Source organism: Podarcis vaucheri (genome assembly GCF_965113315.1).
Source record: "Podarcis vaucheri genome assembly, chromosome: 13".
In the NCBI taxonomy this organism is placed as follows: Eukaryota; Metazoa; Chordata; class Lepidosauria; order Squamata; family Lacertidae; genus Podarcis; species Podarcis vaucheri.
In genome coordinates, this window is record NC_138751.1 from 53117417 (window position 1) to 53134939 (window position 17523).

General features: G+C 44.1%; 1 protein-coding gene across 13 annotated transcripts in view; it reads left to right on the forward strand.

The window, feature by feature from the left end:
- The window catches only part of FHOD3 (formin homology 2 domain containing 3), a 352366-nt gene that overhangs the window by 326151 nt on the left and 8692 nt on the right, over window positions 1-17523 (forward strand). For 10 of the 13 annotated variants that reach the window (XM_082194682.1, XM_082194676.1, XM_082194681.1 and 7 more), the window contains 3 exons: window positions 9085-9108; window positions 10097-10274; window positions 13435-13596. In XM_082194682.1, the coding sequence (XP_082050808.1) occupies window positions 9085-9108; window positions 10097-10274; window positions 13435-13596 (364 nt within the window). The remainder of the gene's footprint in view (window positions 1-9084; window positions 9109-10096; window positions 10275-13434; window positions 13597-17523) is intronic. The other 3 variants (XM_082194678.1, XM_082194677.1, XM_082194685.1) reach the window with 1 other exon arrangement.

Below are 17523 nucleotides of genomic sequence, written 5' to 3' on the forward strand. Positions count from 1 at the left end.
AAACAAAAAAATTCTATGTGATGCAAGTTCTAATCGGAATTATTAATTTGAGATTGGAATAGATGTTACCTAATAAGGATTGCTAATTGGGCTGCAGCGAATGGGATGCACAGCCTACTTTTATAAAAATAAGATTACTTTTTCTCTGTCAAGTGACCTTTAAAAATCCCCTAGGACTTTTAAATCTTCTTTTAAGTTGATGTGGTTTTATTCTGTCCAAAAAAAGTTTAAAGAAGTGCCAGTACTTAATAAAAGTTTCCAGCTGTCTTCAAAATCCAACTCTGGAGTCTCCATTAGATGTGAATGTTTTGTTGCATATGGAGCTACCTCTATCTGGGCTTTGGCATGGGCAGCACTGCTCTGATTAGCAGCGTGGCCAAAATCTCGGGCAAGCTAAGTAAAAGAATACAATAAAAAAAACACCACTCCAGTATTGTGGATCCAAATGGGCATGGGTTTAAATCACTGCCTCCCTATCATTTGTAGATCTTTCCTGGCAGTGATCTCTCAGACACTGGAAATTTGACTCATATTGAATAACTTTCAAACTGTATTGTTATTACACAAGGATTGTTTTCTTTTAAATCTGGCACCCCATTAAGAAAGTGGACATTCCTCCCCCCCAAAAAATAATATTATATACTTTTGGCAAAGCATAGCACTGCACATATTTTAAGTGCAAGGCAGGGGTCAGTGGACAGTCTGTTGCGTGACCAGACGGCAACAGCCCCAGCCCCCGGGGATCATAAGGAAGGAATAAAGACTCGACAACGTATATGGAATTAAAATTAGGCCACAACTTTATTACACTTCCAAAAGTAGGAAGACCTTGGCTTAGGCCTTGGGCGTGTACCTCTCCCAGCCCCCCAATCGAGGGAAACTGGGGCTCATCAGGGTAAATGGGATATGGGGGTGCTCTGCGAGACGTAAGTGTAGCAGGCAGCCCAGCCCATATCCCCGCACGCAGGGTTGTTCACTGACAACCTTTCAGTGTATGGCCAGTAGCACCCATATATATAACCCCTTTAAGAGGGGGACCCTGGAATCGCCACCGCAGGGGGGTGAGTCACCACTTAAAGCCCCCCCCCCATATAAATAAGAAAAGACAAGGATTCCATCCAAGGCCATAACCACCCAAGTTGTGATGAATTGCTAGGGGGAAGACAAAAACCTGCCAATGTAGGAAAATTTCTCCCCTGTCCTTCAACAGCAACTAGTCAATAACCGCAGCAGCGCCAGCTAAACAGGAAGAAAAAGTTAACCTGCAAACAAGAAACATTAAACAAAGGGAGGGTAGGGAGGGTGAATCTTCAGAGCCGACTGCCTGGTTATCGTCGGCTCCACCCCCTATTTATAAATGGGGCTGGCCCCACCTCCCAGCAAGAAACTTGATTACTGAAGCTGCGCGTGAAGCTCCAAATAATAGCACTGAGAGGCAAGCCAGCCCCTTTTGCCCTTAAGCTCCCTGGGAACTGTAGCACCATGTGCAATCCCACAAAGGGCACCCACAATGTAAAGCGTGAGTGCTCATTATCTTCAGAACCTTCTGCATTCATGAGACATGCTTATTCATAATCTCTTTCTTTATACATTTTATATATGTATTATAGATGTGTGTGTGTGTGTGTGCACATAAATATGCAAGTATGTATTTATCATATAGTGCCGTAACGGCTCCATCAGCAGAGGATATTGGTTCATGCTTTGAACAAACGGCAATTGGCTTTTCCATGGATTGCCATTTGTTCCGATTTAGCGCTAAAGAGCGAGTTTTCCAGGGGAAAGTGGCGAGGCAAAGGCAAAACCACTCTGCCTAGTGGAAGGGTAGACAAGCCCAAGGACAGGTTTATTGAGGGGAAAGCAGAGCATGAAATCAGGCAAGGCAGAAAATGAATGGGAAGCAACTTGTTAGATCCCTTAATTACTGTTACGACTTTAAGTATTATAGTAGAAAAGAGTCCCAGGGAAAAATATTCATTCTGTTTCAAGGAGATAGTCTTTTAGCCTTAATAAAATAAGCAAGCTGGTGGAATTATCTCATGTGTGGGATGTAAAGGTGCAGTCAAGATTCTGACAGAGGCCTCCATGTTCTAACTGGTTGCTGGTAGTTTTGAAAGATAACTGCTCAGTTTCAGTCACCTCAGGACCAACTTCCCTCTGGTATAGTTTATTTGCTTGTTATGTAACCTAAGCCTGCCTTCAGGTACAGTTCTGTAAACCTGAATGAATCTGAGAGTGAAATAGTTTATATTAACATGAATCAGATTTGTGTGTGTATTCTTTAAGAGGTATTCAAAGGGATTTTTAACCAGGAAGGAATCTTTATTAGTAGAACTCAGACGAGTCAGCAACAAGCTGATCACAGCATAAACTTATAAAAGGGACTGTTTAACTCTGCTAAAGTAAACCTTGCCACATCATGGACAAATACAGTGGTACCTCAGTTTAAGAACAGCCCTGTTTGCAAACTATTTGGTTTACAAACTCCGCAAAACCAGAAGTAGTGTCCCGATTTGCAAACTTTACCTTGGTGCAAGAACGGAAGCCTAACGGTGGACGGGCACCAGCGGCAGGAGGCCTCATTAGGGAAAGCGCGCCTCGGTTTAAGAACAGCTTCAGTTTAAGAATGGACTTCCGGAACGGATTAAGTTCATAAACCAAAGTACCATTGTAACCTGTAATGTTGTTCCCAGATTTGGGACGTTACTGCCATTGTGCTCCAATCTTTTCTTTTTTAATGAATCATACCAAAAATCCTTTTTAAACTTCTAATAAAAGGTCTCTGGTGTGAGCCAGATAGGCAGAGGGAATGGTTTATAATTTATAACCTCACCAGGAGTATCAAGGATCTCAGTGGGATACAGTGCATCACACTTATTTCTGTTTACATGTGTCTGCATCACTCCCACAGATGTAAATTGAGATTGCCTAGTCCAATCTGGCAGTTCCCCGACCTCCTGAGGAAAATAATGTGCAGCCAAAATAGAAATGTTGTCTTTAAAATTGATGGTTGGATCAAAAAAACATTTGTCTATACTTCAGCATTTCTGTATCTGTGACACAGTATATATCCAGTCTGTCATTAGAAAATTTCGTTATTTCCATTACATGCCAGGTGCCATAAGAAAGCGGCAGAGATAGCACAGGATAGTACGCACCCCGGAAATGATCTCTTTCAGCCAGTGGCGTAGCGTGGGGGGTGCCAAGGGTGCCGGCCGCACCGGGCGCAACATCTGGGGGGGGCGCGAGTCCAGAGGGAAGGGACAAGTTCCTTCCTCCGCCGGGCTCCCCGCAGCCACCGCCAGCCTTGCGCCCTAGCGCGCACGCCCCCCGCCACCGCTGCAGCTGCGCTCCACTCACTGCTCGCAGGAGGAGCAGCCGCTGCAGCAGCGCCGACGCCGCCACCGACGCCTGGCCGGCACGGGCAGCCTCCGCACCCCGACGCGCCACCGGGCCTCGTCGCGCCCTGCACTCCCCAAAAACCTCCGAGAGGAAGCCGGTGGGCGGGCGAGGCCCGGCTAAGCCTCTCGCCAGCGGGTTAAGGGGCTTTCGGTTTTAAAAGGATTAGCTTGGGGGGGCAAGCGCCTGCTCCGCGTTTCCAAAGGCGCTCGCCATCCGAGGGACAGGGAGCGCTTGCAAGGAACGGGCTCCGTGGAGCAGGTTAGGAAGAGATCCCTTCCCTGGCAGGCCGCCGGCTTGGCCAGCTGTTTCCCATTCACGATCAGGAGGAACGTCAGGCTGCTTTCAGCTTTGGTGGGGGGAATCTAAGCAAGGGGACGGAGCCGGTGCCCTGAGGAAAGGCGGCAGCCTTGGGTTTGTTTTTAGCTTAGAGAAAAGGCAAGCAAGAGGCGACAGGAGAGAAGCCGGCAAAACTCAGGCATGGCAAGGAGAGAGGGGACAGAGAGGAAAGGTTTTATCCCTCTCTCTGTACAATATAACTCGTGGGCATCCAGTGAAGCTGAACGTTGGAACAGTGGCGTAGCGTGGGGGGTGCCAAGGGTGCCGGCCGCACCGGGTGCAACATGGGGGGGGGCACTCGCTCGCACTCGGGTGCTAAAATCCACGGGTTAGGGGGCGCATATTACTTGCCTTGCCCCGGGTGCTGAGAACCCACGCTACGCCACTGCTTTCAGCTTCTGCCTTCTGGAAGAAGGTACAGGGTTATAAAGGCCAGGACTAGCCGCCTGAGAAACAGTTTCTATGCAAATGCAATTCTGGTTCTAAACGCAGCATAAGGGGTTTCTACAGTATAGTGTATTTTAAAATAGGGTTTTAGAGTTTTTAGGGGTTTTTGAATGTTTTATGTAGTTTTTATGTAGTTTTATGTAGTTTTGTGGTAGTTTTTATGTAGTTTTGCAATTTCATTGTCCTGCATGGGACACTGACAATAAAGACAATAAAGATATATTATAATCTGAAAAGATAGGAAGCTTTTCCTGAAATTCTGTCTAAATCTGCCTCCCTTTCTTCAGATAATCCCTTTTTGTCTTGAGAACTATCGCAAAAAAAATACTGCTTTTCTCTTCTTTGTGTCCAGCATTTTTGCACTAGACCAGATTGAGGTTAGCATAGAGAAAGTTTTTTTTAATATCAGGATGTCACAAGAATCCCCATTCAAGATATATCTGGACAAAAGTCATAACACAGGAAGGATGTATGCCCATGTCTACTTTATGATATGTTTAATCCATGTGGCAGTTACATTAAAGATCAGAATTACAAATGAAAATTGTAATATGGAAAGCATATTACTAAGAAATAGTGTCTGGAGTTTGCCTTTTTCCTCCTCCCTCCAAAGTCCGTTTCCTTGTGTCATGCCTTTCACATTATAAGTTTCAAGATGGGGACTGTCTTGTTACTATTCTGGGAGTGTTTCTCAGCTGAAGAGTGGATTAAGAATGTTTTAAATAAACATATCTAACCAAACAATGCAATATTAGAAACAAATATGCCACACTACAATCCACAATCCTTTTTTTTTTTATCAAGCATCCCCATTCATTTTGAAGGATTTCCTTGTGGCCCACTCCATCCCAAAGGTATCATGTGACTGGCATTAATATTTACATTCACTTTGCCACCATTTAGTCAATAAATAGCAAAAGGGCGTTGAAGCACACAAAGTCCCAACACCAGTACAGACCTTGTATGGTTTAAATCTCTTGACAGGATGTACAGATGATTAGAAGTACAAATATTTTACCTGTCCCCGAATGACCTTTTAGATTTCTGCCATTAATGCTAGGGGGTTACTTATATAGTATTGTTTTCTGGAGGGATATATTTTTACTGGCAATGAATTAGCTTGCCATAATGAGAATAAGCAATTGGAGCATACCTACAGAGGTTCCGTTGGATAAAGGCTGGCTATCTTTCAATGTCGCTAGGCCCAAAGCAAAACAAACAGCTCCCTCGTGGAACAAAACATACCCTTAAAAAGCAATGCTAGCTTGCTGTCGTCCGTCTCTCCCACAGCTAATCTTTCTTGCATTGAGTGTGCCGAAAACACCATGAAAGACAAAACAAACGAGTCCTTCATTTTGCAATTGCGAATGTCTCTGGAACAAAGAAGTGAAAAGAAATGGATGGATTCAGATAAAATAATATCTGAGAAAGACTTTTTGTTAATCATTGGGCGCAATTCAACTAAAGTTAGACATAACTGATGGCCAAACTAGATGCGATATAAGAGACATGAAGTGTTTCCCATCTCCCCCCCCCCTTAATTTTTATTTATTTTACTTTGCTGTAGCCATAGGGTGGACAATCCACATCTTATTGCAACAGGGCCACAGTGCAAGGGATTTTTTAACCACCCCCTCTGGGCTAATTTCACAGTCAAAACAGATCAAAGCTGCTTGGGGGGAGAGACTGCCCAGGGGTGAAGAGAGGCACAAATACAAGATGGGAGACACCTGGCTTGAGAGCAGTACATGTGAAAAGGATCTAGGAGTCTTGGTTGACCACAAACTTGACATGAGCCAACAGTGTGACGCGGCAACTAAAAAAGCCAATGCAATTCTGGGCTGCATCAATAGGAGTATAGCATCTAGATCAAGGGAAGTAATAGTGCCACTGTATTCTCCTCTGGTCAGACCTCACCTGGAGTACTGTGTCCAGTTCTGGGCACCACAGTTCAAGAAGGACACTGACAAAGTGGAACGTGTCCAGAGGAGGGCAACCAAAATGGCCTGGAAACAATGCCTTATGAGGAACGGCTAAGGGAGCTGGGCATGTTTAGCCTGGTGAAGAGGAGGTTAAGGGGTGATATGATAGCCATGTTCAAATATATAAAAGGATGTCACATAGAGGAGGGAGAAAGGTTGTTTTCTGCTGCTCCAGAGAAGCGGACACGGAGCAATGGATCCAAACTACAAGAAAGAAGATTCCACCTAAACATTAGGAAGAACTTCCTGACAGTAAGAGCTGTTTGACAGTGGAATTTGCTGCCAAGGAGTGTGGTGGAGTCTCCTACTTTGGAGGTCTTTAAGCAGAGGCTTGACAACCATATGTCAGGAGTGCTCTGATGGTGTTTCCTGCTTGGCAGGGGGTTGGACTTGATGGCCCTTGTGGTCTCTTCCAACTCTACGATTCTATTCTATTCTATTCTATTCGAATGTTGCAGCACCAGGCCACTGCCTCCATCAAACTTGGAGCCCTCTGCTGCGGCAGTAAAAGCGTGAAGATCTGTAAGGTGCAGGACCAGTTTCCTCTGCCAACTGCCATGGTTACAAGTGACCCAGAAGCGCCTCCATCCCCCACTGCCCTGCAGTTGGATGCAGTTGCAGCCCATTGCTGCCTTTTATCCCAGGGCGGCCATGACGATAGGACCCAACTACCGGTCCTTTGCACAGAGGGTGCTGGCAGGCCCTTGCCGCTGAACCAGACTGCTATGTCTTGGCTGTTCATCAGAAGAACGAACTGCTACTTCTCAAGTGCGCACTAAGACACCAACAAGTGGGTTGTCACCCTCCACTCACTTAAAGAGGCAGAAAAATGTCATCACTCCAGCCTGATTCTTGCTGCATCCCTTCCTTTGGACGAGCAGTTCATGTTTCTGCCTTGCTTGAATCTCTATGATTCTATTATCTATACTATTTGTATCGCCTTCCACAATACAAACTGGGCATCACATAATGAGGTCCTAACACTTATTAGGGAGTATTAAACACAGTGGAACTTAAGGTAAAGGTAAAGAGACCCCTGACCGTTAGGTCCAGTCGCGTACGGCGCTTTATTGGCCAAGGGAGCCAGCGTACAGCTTCCAGGTCATGTGGCCAGCATGACAAAGCCGCTTCTGGTGAACCAGAGCAGTGCACAGAAACGCTGTTTACCTACCCTCTGGAGCAGTACCTATTTATCTGCTTGCACTGGTGTGCTTTCGAACTGCTAGGTTGGCAGGAACAGGGACCGAGCAACGGGAGCTCACCCTGTCGCGGGGATTCAAACCGCCAACCTTCTGATCAGCAAGCCCTGCTCCAATACTTTGGCCACCTCATGAGAAGAGAAGACTCCCTGGAAAAGGTCCTGATGTTGGGAAAGATTGAGGGCCGAAAGAGAAGGGGACGACGGAGGACGAGATGGTTAGACAGTGTTCTCGAAGTTACCAGCATGAGTTTGACCAAACTGCGGGAGGCAGTGGAAGACAGGAAGGCCTGGTGTGCTCTGGTCCAGGGGGTCACAAAGAGTCGGACACGACTAAACGACTAAACAACAACAATCAAGAAAGGCTTTGACCTAAAATCCTCAGATTCCTCCTCATCATCATCATGGGCACCAGAGATTTCCACAACTGTGTTTTGACCAGTGGTTGTGCATCCCAGTAGAACATTCCTTGAGGGCTGAATGTCATGCTAAGTCCCTCACATGGAGTTGCATCGCCATGACAGCAGCTCCCACAGAAGCTTTTACCACCTGATTCCTACGTCACACTTTTCTACCAGTGGCATGAATATTCTCTACACAATCTGCATGTTGAAAGATATTCTGCAATCACTGACACACAGCATTTCCTAAATATTTTCATTTGATAGCTTTAACAAGAGATGGTTCCCATTAGATGAGTTTTGCTTAGATTCCAGCATTTTCTCCTGCTTTCTGCAGTCCCTTATGGTGGAACTCTTATTATTTCAAAGAGAAGGCTAGAGAGCCACTTTCTTAAATGGTAACTTGCTATGTGGAAGTGATTTTTATGTGAGATCGCTTTCACACAGGCAGTTCTTCATGTAAAAAAACAGAAGGTATATGCAGGGTTGTGCTAACTCGGTGACTAAATGTTTGAGTCTGCAAGACTCAAGGCTAGTAGCAGTAGTTGGTTTTTGCTTTCTGTTGCAGAGTAGCTTGTTTTCTTGACATCTTTGGTGTTCTTTTTCTCTTTGCAATTATGTGTGATGTGATTATGGCTGGATCTCGACACATAAAAAATGTGTTTCAGTGAAAAGCATTGTAAATTTAAACAGGGAAAACAGGTAGAGAAAAATGGGACTCCTGGTGGCACAATGTTATATTGCACATACAGTGCATATAAATCATTTTTTCTTTACCAGTCTAGCTGGTTACTTCCAGTCTCTGCTGGTGAAATATTGAACTATTTGGACTAATACTGGCCCAGGGGCTGGGTGTGAAAGGCTGATGAATAGATGGTTGGTTGTGCCTTGATGACCTTCTGGTCTGCTGACCCTACGTTTCCAAGAGGTGGCACTTAGCTGATATCATAGTGGGAAAGTTTTTTTTACATAATCTCATTAAAGAGATTTCTAGGAGAAACTGAGATAGCTGTAGCCATGAGTCCTTGCAGAAAAGCAAGCATGCCAAGAGTTACGTTGTGCTCAGAGCTCTCTATCCATCAAACCTTCAGGTCAACTTCTAACCACCCAAATCTGACGTGACTATTCCTGGCAAAGAAACTGCCTGCTTTTTCCATGTAGAGGATTTATGGTGCCACGATAAGATATATGTTCTCATTTTGCCTCTGTCATGTCAATGCTTAAACAGCCCCACAATTGTTCATGTTTTGTCAGTACTGTGCTTCCTAAATGCTGCTTTCTGTCCTTTTCTACCCTGTCCTTTGCCTCCCTCTGGTAGACTGATGAAGAAGATGACAGTGAGGTATGGTTCTGTGAAAAGAGCATGCCCTCTTCAGGCCCTCTGTGTGCTGTGAGATCTGCTAACAACAAAAACAGTCTTTCATTATCATGCATCAATTATTCCATAACCCTCTAAATATCCGTACTATCTTTAACATGAGATATTTAGACCACAGTGTGTTTGGTTTATAGTCCACCGTATGCAGTTTTTCATAATGGCATTGATAAAAGAGCATGGCAGTGGTGCAGCTCAAGTCCAGGGTTGCGCAGCTCAAAAGCCCTGCAAACATCCATCCAGATTGTGGCAGATGATGGGGACAGTGGCATGCCAAAGCCCAATGGGGCTTGTTAATTCAGGATTCTAGCTGTGGCTAGTGCATACCTTTCTTTCATTCTTTCTTTCTTTCTTACCTCCTTTTTCCCTGAGAAGGGATCCAATATGGCTTACAGATAAAACAAGAACAGCTAAAAACATTGGGGAGGGAAACAAAAATAAAAAGCCATTGCACAGTAAAAGAATTTAAACGTGTGTGTGTGTGTAAAAGGTAAAGGTAAAGGACCCCTGGATGGTTAAGTCCAGCCAAAGGTGACTATGGGGTTGCAGCACTCATCTTGCTTTCAGTCCAAGGGAGCCGGCATTTGTCCACAGACAGTTTTCCGCTATTGGTGCATGGAGGACCGTGATGAGTGAGGAATGTAGATACAGTACTCCAAATTAACAAACACGGCTCACATCAGGATGAGAGGTCTGCCATTTCTGATACATTGCATGACTTAACTAATTGGTGTTGATTTTAAAATAATAATAATAATTGCTAAACTCTGCATTTTGCTGCCTGTAAAATATGAGTATGAATTATGCACTCCCTGTGGTGGAAACGGAAGGATTATTGTCCGTTTGCTAGAACTGCAGCCAGAGTAAGAGAACGTCTTTGAAGGACTGATTTCTTATATTCACTAATGTTGTGTGATTTTATAAATTAAAACTGGTGGGGAAATTCTTTCCACAGACTGGGAAATTCTGTAGCAGCAGCAGCTCTCCTCCACCTCAGAACCAACCGCAGGGGCTACAATATGCAGAAGATGCAGTGGAACATGAGAATATGAAGGCCGTCTTGAAGACTTCCTTGCCAAGTGGGGAGAACACCACCATGCTAGGAGTGCGCACTCGAAGTCGGGCAAGTCGAGGTGAATACTTTGGTTTTGTTTGGGATACTGGGGCCATATGTTACTGTTTCCTACTATTATTCCTGCTGGAGTGTGCTGGTCCGGGGGGGGGTTACCGTGCGGCGTGGTCTGAGTCCGGTCCTAGGTCAAGGGCATGGAGGCTGTCCGTCAGGGGCGAAGCGAGGTCCAAAGCGAGGAGTTGGGCGTGGTCAGGAACTCTGGCAGGAGAGCAGGTCAGGGTGCCAGCAGGAACAGGTTACCAACGATGTTGCTCCCGCAACCTGGGACTGGGGCTGGCTGGCTTTTATCTGCCCCGAGGCATCGGGTGACCCCGATCTTCTGGTGACTCACCTCTCCTGGCCTGGAGGCGAGCCCTCCTCCTGCGGGAACTTAGTTCCCTCTGCCTCTCTGCCCTGAGCCTCTGCAGCTCAGGAGAGGCTGGAAGGTTACCGGACCCAGAGGCAACCTTGGCTTCCTCTGACGGGGCTGAGAGTGGAGCACCTGCAGGCAATGGGTCCTCCATCACCTCCGGAGCCAGAGCAGACTCAGCTGGTGCCTGCACCTGGGGATCCAGCACAGGTGAGGACCCTTCAGGCTCAGGCCCCAGCCCCAGCTCAGCTGGCCCTGGAGGCGGGGACTCCTGTGCAGGCTGGGATTCCTCAGGTTCAGCCTCTGAATCCGATTCCCAGGCCATCACACGGAGGCTCATATTTGAGAAACATAAGATATGCTGTGTACAGTTTATTGAGAAAATCTATAGAAAGCTATTGCTGTCGCCCTCTGAGGAAAGTAGATATGAGTCAATAAAGCTTCAAGGCTAGGAGATCCATTGTCAGATTTCCTATTTCTTAAAAAAAACAAAAACCTCGAATAACAGCTTTCTTGGGCAAGTACTATCACACAGACACAAACACACACACGCCATATCATTCCTGGGTGAAGACTCCCTTCCCTGCTACAAATAAAATATACCTTGCTATTTGACTTGTGTGGTGCAAAACATAGTATGTTTCACCCAATGAGGCTGCTTGGAGGAAGTTAGTCCATGGGATTTTCTAGTCCATGGGATTTATAGGAAGAGGGCAGGGCCAGCCCATCGCCCACTGGAGAAGTGAGGAGAAGCAGCAGTGGCTTCCTGGTTCTGGCAAGATCTCACAGGGCTCCCACGAGATATTGCTTGAAGTCGTCCCAGCCGCCAACACCACTTTCTCCCATGAACAGAAGCAAAACGGGATGAGGCACCCCTGGAAAAGCAAGTGTGCACATCCAGTCCAAGGTCTTTGTGGGAGGTCCCCATTGTGGAGATTGTCATTTCTTCAGAGGGTGCTGTCTTGAGGACTTCTCTGTTTGGGGGCTCTGAAGCTTGAGTCACTGGCTCTCTCAATCCAGTTGTATCTTCCCGCTCTTTGTCATGGTCCTCTGTTCAAAGTTGGGTTCATGACCCAAGTATTTTATATTGTGTGGCTGCCCTGGGATTTGTTGGAATGAAGGCTGGGATATTAAGTAGCCTACCATAAATAAACCAACTGCTTGCAACTTCAAGGAGCAATTTCCACTGAGGAAGGATTAACTCCCCACTCCCAGTGAGCTACAATCCTGATAAACATCTCCTCCTCTGGCTGCTATTAAACATTTGAAAAGCAGTGGTAGATCCAATCAAGAAACTTGTCTCATTAGGTTTAGCTCCGTTACGCCCGAGATCCCAAACCAGACCTAGGAAAAGAAGTCACAAATCTCCATTCAGCTGCACATGTAGACGGACTCACTTTCCAATTTGGTTTGGTGTGCCATGACTAAATCCACTCAAGAATGATTTGTGATATTCATACAAAAATGAAAAGATCTCCCAAATAGTTATTTTAATTATAGCCAAATATCCGCATGAGTTTCCACTAAAGCGTTTCAACGTATTGGGTAGCTGCTTCAAGCATTCTAGGCCTTTTATAATGCCAACCAACAAAGATGAGATCATGATCCTGCTTGTAATTTGAGTGAAGTATTACAGGAATCTTGAAGCCATGAGGAAATTCTTAACATCAGATGCTATTTTCAAAACCCAAAGCCAATTTAGAAGAGGACTGTCAACAGTCTTTGTTGCTGATACATCCATCCATTTCTGTTTCACATTTTCACTGCCAAATAATGGTTTTGAAATTCAAATGAGGGAGCACATCACACTAAGCCAAACCATGTCTCGGCACACACCCGCTTGCTCTCGAGGAGACCAAGATTTGGATTAGCGTGTGAGCTGAATCTGAGATTTTGCTTGAAGTCTGTTTTCCTTAACTATGATCTATATAACCTTTGCATCATTGTTAAAGGTCATGGTTAAACAGGAGAGAACATAATCTTGGTCCCAGATTTGGGCGACACATTCAGGCAAGCCTTGCCCTGGTGCTGTCCTGTGCTGACCTGAGAAGTGGGCCTGAGCTCCTTGCTAGGAGCTGGTATCTTCATGCAGCCATTCTGAGCCAAAGTATGGCTTGTGTGATGTGCGAACCACACTCTTGCTGTGTGGTGCAGACTATCCACAGAGAGAAAGAGAAATATTGTGGGGAAAGTTGCCGCTTTGTGTGACCATTGCTTGTTACAAAACAATCCCAGAATTTCAGTGGCTTGTGCTCAGTGGGCTCTGTCTTTCTGAAAGCTCACCATTACAGGTATATTCCTGCTTAAATCTTTATCCAGTTATATCCTATTCAATTGTAGCAGGATTAATGGAGAACACAAATATTGTGTGTGTAGCAGAGATTCATAATACAATCATGGGTATACCTGAAAAAAACCATACCTGTGGTTTGTGAGTTCACATTTGTACTCCCATCATTTCCCAGCTATTGTTCCCTCTTCAACTTCCAATACTGTACACACTGGTTTACTTACATAAATTACAGTTTAAAAACCTTTTGGGTGATGGTGCTCCTGGCTAAGCCCCGAACCAAATTATTATGTGGCATAGAACCAACCTGATGAACTATTACTCTCATTTGACCTAGTTCTAGGCAGTTTTCTGGTGCTCTGCAAAGTTCGACAAGGCATTTCACAGACCAGAGGTTATTGAAACAGAACCTGAATCTTGGTAGCCGGTATTATAAAATATTAGGACATGCTCTTACTTGCCGAAACCGTCAGAACAACGTGGAATATAAAATCATGGCGTGTTGCCAATTCCATTTTCCAGGTCGCGTTGGCTCGTGGAACGCTGGCAATGATGACTCACCTAACGCTACGGATGATGCAGCAGACGAGATCATGGATCGCATTGTCAAGTCTGCCACACAAGTGCCAAGTCAGCGAGCAGTGCCTAGAGAAAGGAAGCGGTCAAGAGCAAACAGGAAGTCATGTAAGTACACCTGATGAACCAGTAAGGAGAATTGATTGTCCCTTTTGTTTTGTTTATGGACGTGTACACAGGTGCGTTGCATATGCTGTAGAAAAGATCTCTTGGAAGCCAAAAGTACAGGAGGACAGAACTGCTGATTTTAGAAGGCTGCTGGGGTGGAGGGGTTGGCTAAAATTGCAAAGAGTCAAGGAGTGAGACATGTGGATTTCATTAAGGGTCCTCCAACTTTGTCCCCCATGGTTTGATTACTGCATTTACTGCATTTATTTGCAGACCTTTTATTCAGACAGAACTCTATGACAGCTGAAGAAGTCTTCATATTAGCATTCGAACTAAGAATAAAAAAAAAAATTGCCCAGATCCTGCTGCCCTCTGCAGAGTTCAAAAGTGCAAAGTTCTATGCATACAGTAGACAAACCCTGAGACTGGCAACTCCATAGAACAGAATTCTTACTTTTGATCCAGGGTTAAGTAGCACAAGACAGTTGTGTGTCCCCATACTTCAGTGTCCTCACAAGTCAATAGGGCATCTGCTCAGAAGTACACTCAGCTTAGGCTCCGCATTAGAAGAAAGGTGGAAATATAACCGTATGAAAATAAAAATAAAATAAAAAACACATGTGAAGTGTTTATCGTCCTGTATTGTTGGCCCTCGGAGAAGTTTCAGACATTACTGAAAAAGTGCTGCCTGCCAAAGATGCAGTCATTCCTGATTTTGGCGGCACTTCAGAAGTTCAAATGGGAACTTGCTGTGGCTATATTTGTACCCACAGCCTGCACATTTTCCTTGCCTAGTTCTTCTTTGGGAGTTCTCGAGAAGCACCACCAGCTGACTGCAGAAGCCGGTGGACCATTTGGCTAGCACCTCTTAAAATCCAGGGCCACTCTGTAAAACTGTGCGCACATTTAATTGCTGTATAAATGAGTAAGAGGCATACAGTTAGTCCTTCAGCTTTTTGATTTGATGTATGTAAAGACACATTTGTAGAGGGTTTCTAAGGCATTGTAGCCTTCCCTGAGCCACTGAGATAGGGTGGGATAGAACTCCAATCAATAAAAACAGCTTTCTAATGCCCTCTTCATTCTTTTAGCATTTTTGTGATGTTAGACCAAAGGAGAGACAGCAACAGAGAGTGAACAAAGTGCAATGAATTGGCAGTCAGGCTGGTTAATGCTGTTGCAGATTAAGAGTGTTTTGCACCAAGCTGCCCTTGGTTCTCATTAGCTGGCATGTGCTTAAGAGCACATTCACTTTCCCCAAAGTGCTAAAGGAGGAGTGGCATGTGGCTGTTTCCTTGGAAAGGTAACGCAGACATTTGTATAGAGCAGGCAAACATGCCAGCAATGCAAATGAGCTGACACTGGCTTTCCTTTCTTTTCCACTGTAATTCTCAGCAGCCCTTCGCTCATCCACGTGGACTTGAGGTTCTCCATACGTTGGCATCACTCACTTATAATTTGCCCATGTGCTTATTCCGTGCAGCTTGCCTTGCATTGGACATTTCTTCTATAGCTGCTGTCCATTCTTATCCCCTCCTCTATATCAAGGCCCCATGTGTTTCTCATCTTTGCCAGGCCTCCTTTGCTCCTGGGGAACCGGGGAGCAAAAAAATGATGGTAATGAATATTCTAGATACTATTCCATGGTGCTGGTTCTCGTTTGTGTTCAGTGGAAAACTTCAACAGGGAATGAAGACTCTGTTGATGTTTAGGCAGAAGCCCCTTTCCACTAACCTAATAAATCCCAGCTCTCTCACCAGCTTGATGTTCAAAATCTCAACATGACATCGAATTGAACCAAAGTCAGCTTCAAAATGGATCCATTCCTCAAGTATTTTAGAATAGCTGCTCCGGAATGAAAGTTTTATACAACTGAACCACATATACCTGAAATGCTAGGTTAGCGTCAATTAAGCCTACAGCTCTTAGGCTTTTTGCAAGAGCGCTATTCACAAAGCCTACATTCTTATCCATCTCACAGTCCTAACAAATAGAGATATGTTACACTCATCAACCAATCTTGATGGTGTACTCTTAATGCTGGTGCAAACCTGCCTTAAGAAATCCAAATTTATCCCATCCATTTGAAACCGTGGAATGACTTCTCTCTTGAATATTTAAGCTCACATGAGAACTTGGCCGATTCGTTATTCCATGGGCACATTTTGTGGTGCATGTGTATTTCTTTTTATATATATAAATTTTTATTAGTTTTTTAACATACCATTTTCAACAATAATTAAACATACTTTTACATCTTATTCAATTTTTTTGAATTCTATCAGTCCTGTCTGAATTTTTTTTCAATCTAATCTCTTAGTATGCATTTCTTATTTTCCCTGTTACATTTCAAACTCATAACCATATCTCTATCTTTTTCTACTTTGCAACACTTCGTATATTTCTCCTTACAAAACTTCTTGTAGTCCTACTAGCGTAATTTGTTGATTACAGTTGCTCTTCAAATAATTCATATACTTCTTCCAATCTTCTGTAAATCTCTGGTCCCGCAGATTTCGAATCCTTCCTGTCATCTTGTCCAATTCTGCATAGTCCATTAATTTTGTCTTCTTTCATTGGAATTTCTTCTTGCTTCCATTTCTGGGCTAACAAAACTCTTGCCGCTGTTGTTGCATATAAGAACAATTTAACATCTTGCCTATTAATGTCTTGGCCTATAATACCAAGTAAAAACGCTTCTGGGGTTTTTTAGGAATGTATATTTCAACATCTTTTTCATCTCATTATATATCATTTCCCAGAAGTTCTTTACTTTCTTACATTCCCACCACATATGATAAAGTAGTGCATGTGTATTTCATTTGTAAATATCTTTCATGAATTCCCACATTCTTAAACACACGAAGCAGTCTGAAATTGAAGTACTTAAGAATGTGGAAACAGAATCATAGAATCTTTGAGTTGGAAGGGATCTTGAGGGTCATTTAGTCCAACCCCCTGCAATGCAGAAATCTTTTTTTTTATAAGATATTTATTAAGATTTTTAAAAGGTATTACAATACAAAATGAAAAAGAAAAAAATACAAAATAAAAATGATTAAAAACCATTTTTCTATTACTTATTTTCCTTAGTTTGTTTCCCGGACCTCCTCATACCTCCCTTTTTTGTATTCCAGTTCAATTTGTTGGCTCAGCAAATCCTTACCCTCTTTGTTTATCCTAATCTTTGGTCTTAAAATAGTAACATTAGATTTTTCCCTATTAACAACCCATTTTTTCATATTCCCTTAAAGCATTACAGCTGGAAACCACTTAATTTCTATCCAACATCATTCTAACATTCATTAATTTTACAATATTTCTGTAGATAGTCTTTAAATTTCTTCCAATCTTCTTCCACCGACTCTTCTCCCTGGTCTCGGATTCTGCCAGTCATTTCTGCTAGTTCCATATAGTCCATCAGCTTCATCTGCCATTCTTCCAGAGTGGGTAAATCTTGTGTCTTCCAATACTTTGCAATGAGTATTCTTGCTGCTGTTGTAGCGTACATAAAAAAAGTTCTATCCTTCTTTGGCACCAATTGGCCGACTATGCCCAGGAGGAAGGCCTCTGGTTTCTTCAGAAAGGTATATTTAAATACATTTTTCAGTTCATTATATATCATTTCCCAGCAATGCAGAAATCTTAGCTAAGGTAAAGGTAAAGGTACCCCTGCCCGTATGGGCCAGTCTTGACAGACTCTAGGGTTGTGCGCTCATCTCACTTAAGAGGCCGGGAGCCAGCGCTGTCCGAAGACACTTCCGGGTCACGTGACCAGCGTGACAAAGCTGCTCTGTCGAGCCAGCACCAGCGCAGCACACGGAAACGCCGTTTACCTTCCCACTATAAAGCAGTACCTATTTATCTACTTGCACTTAGGGGTGCTTTCAAACTGCTAGGTGGGCAGGAGCTGGGACCAAACGATGG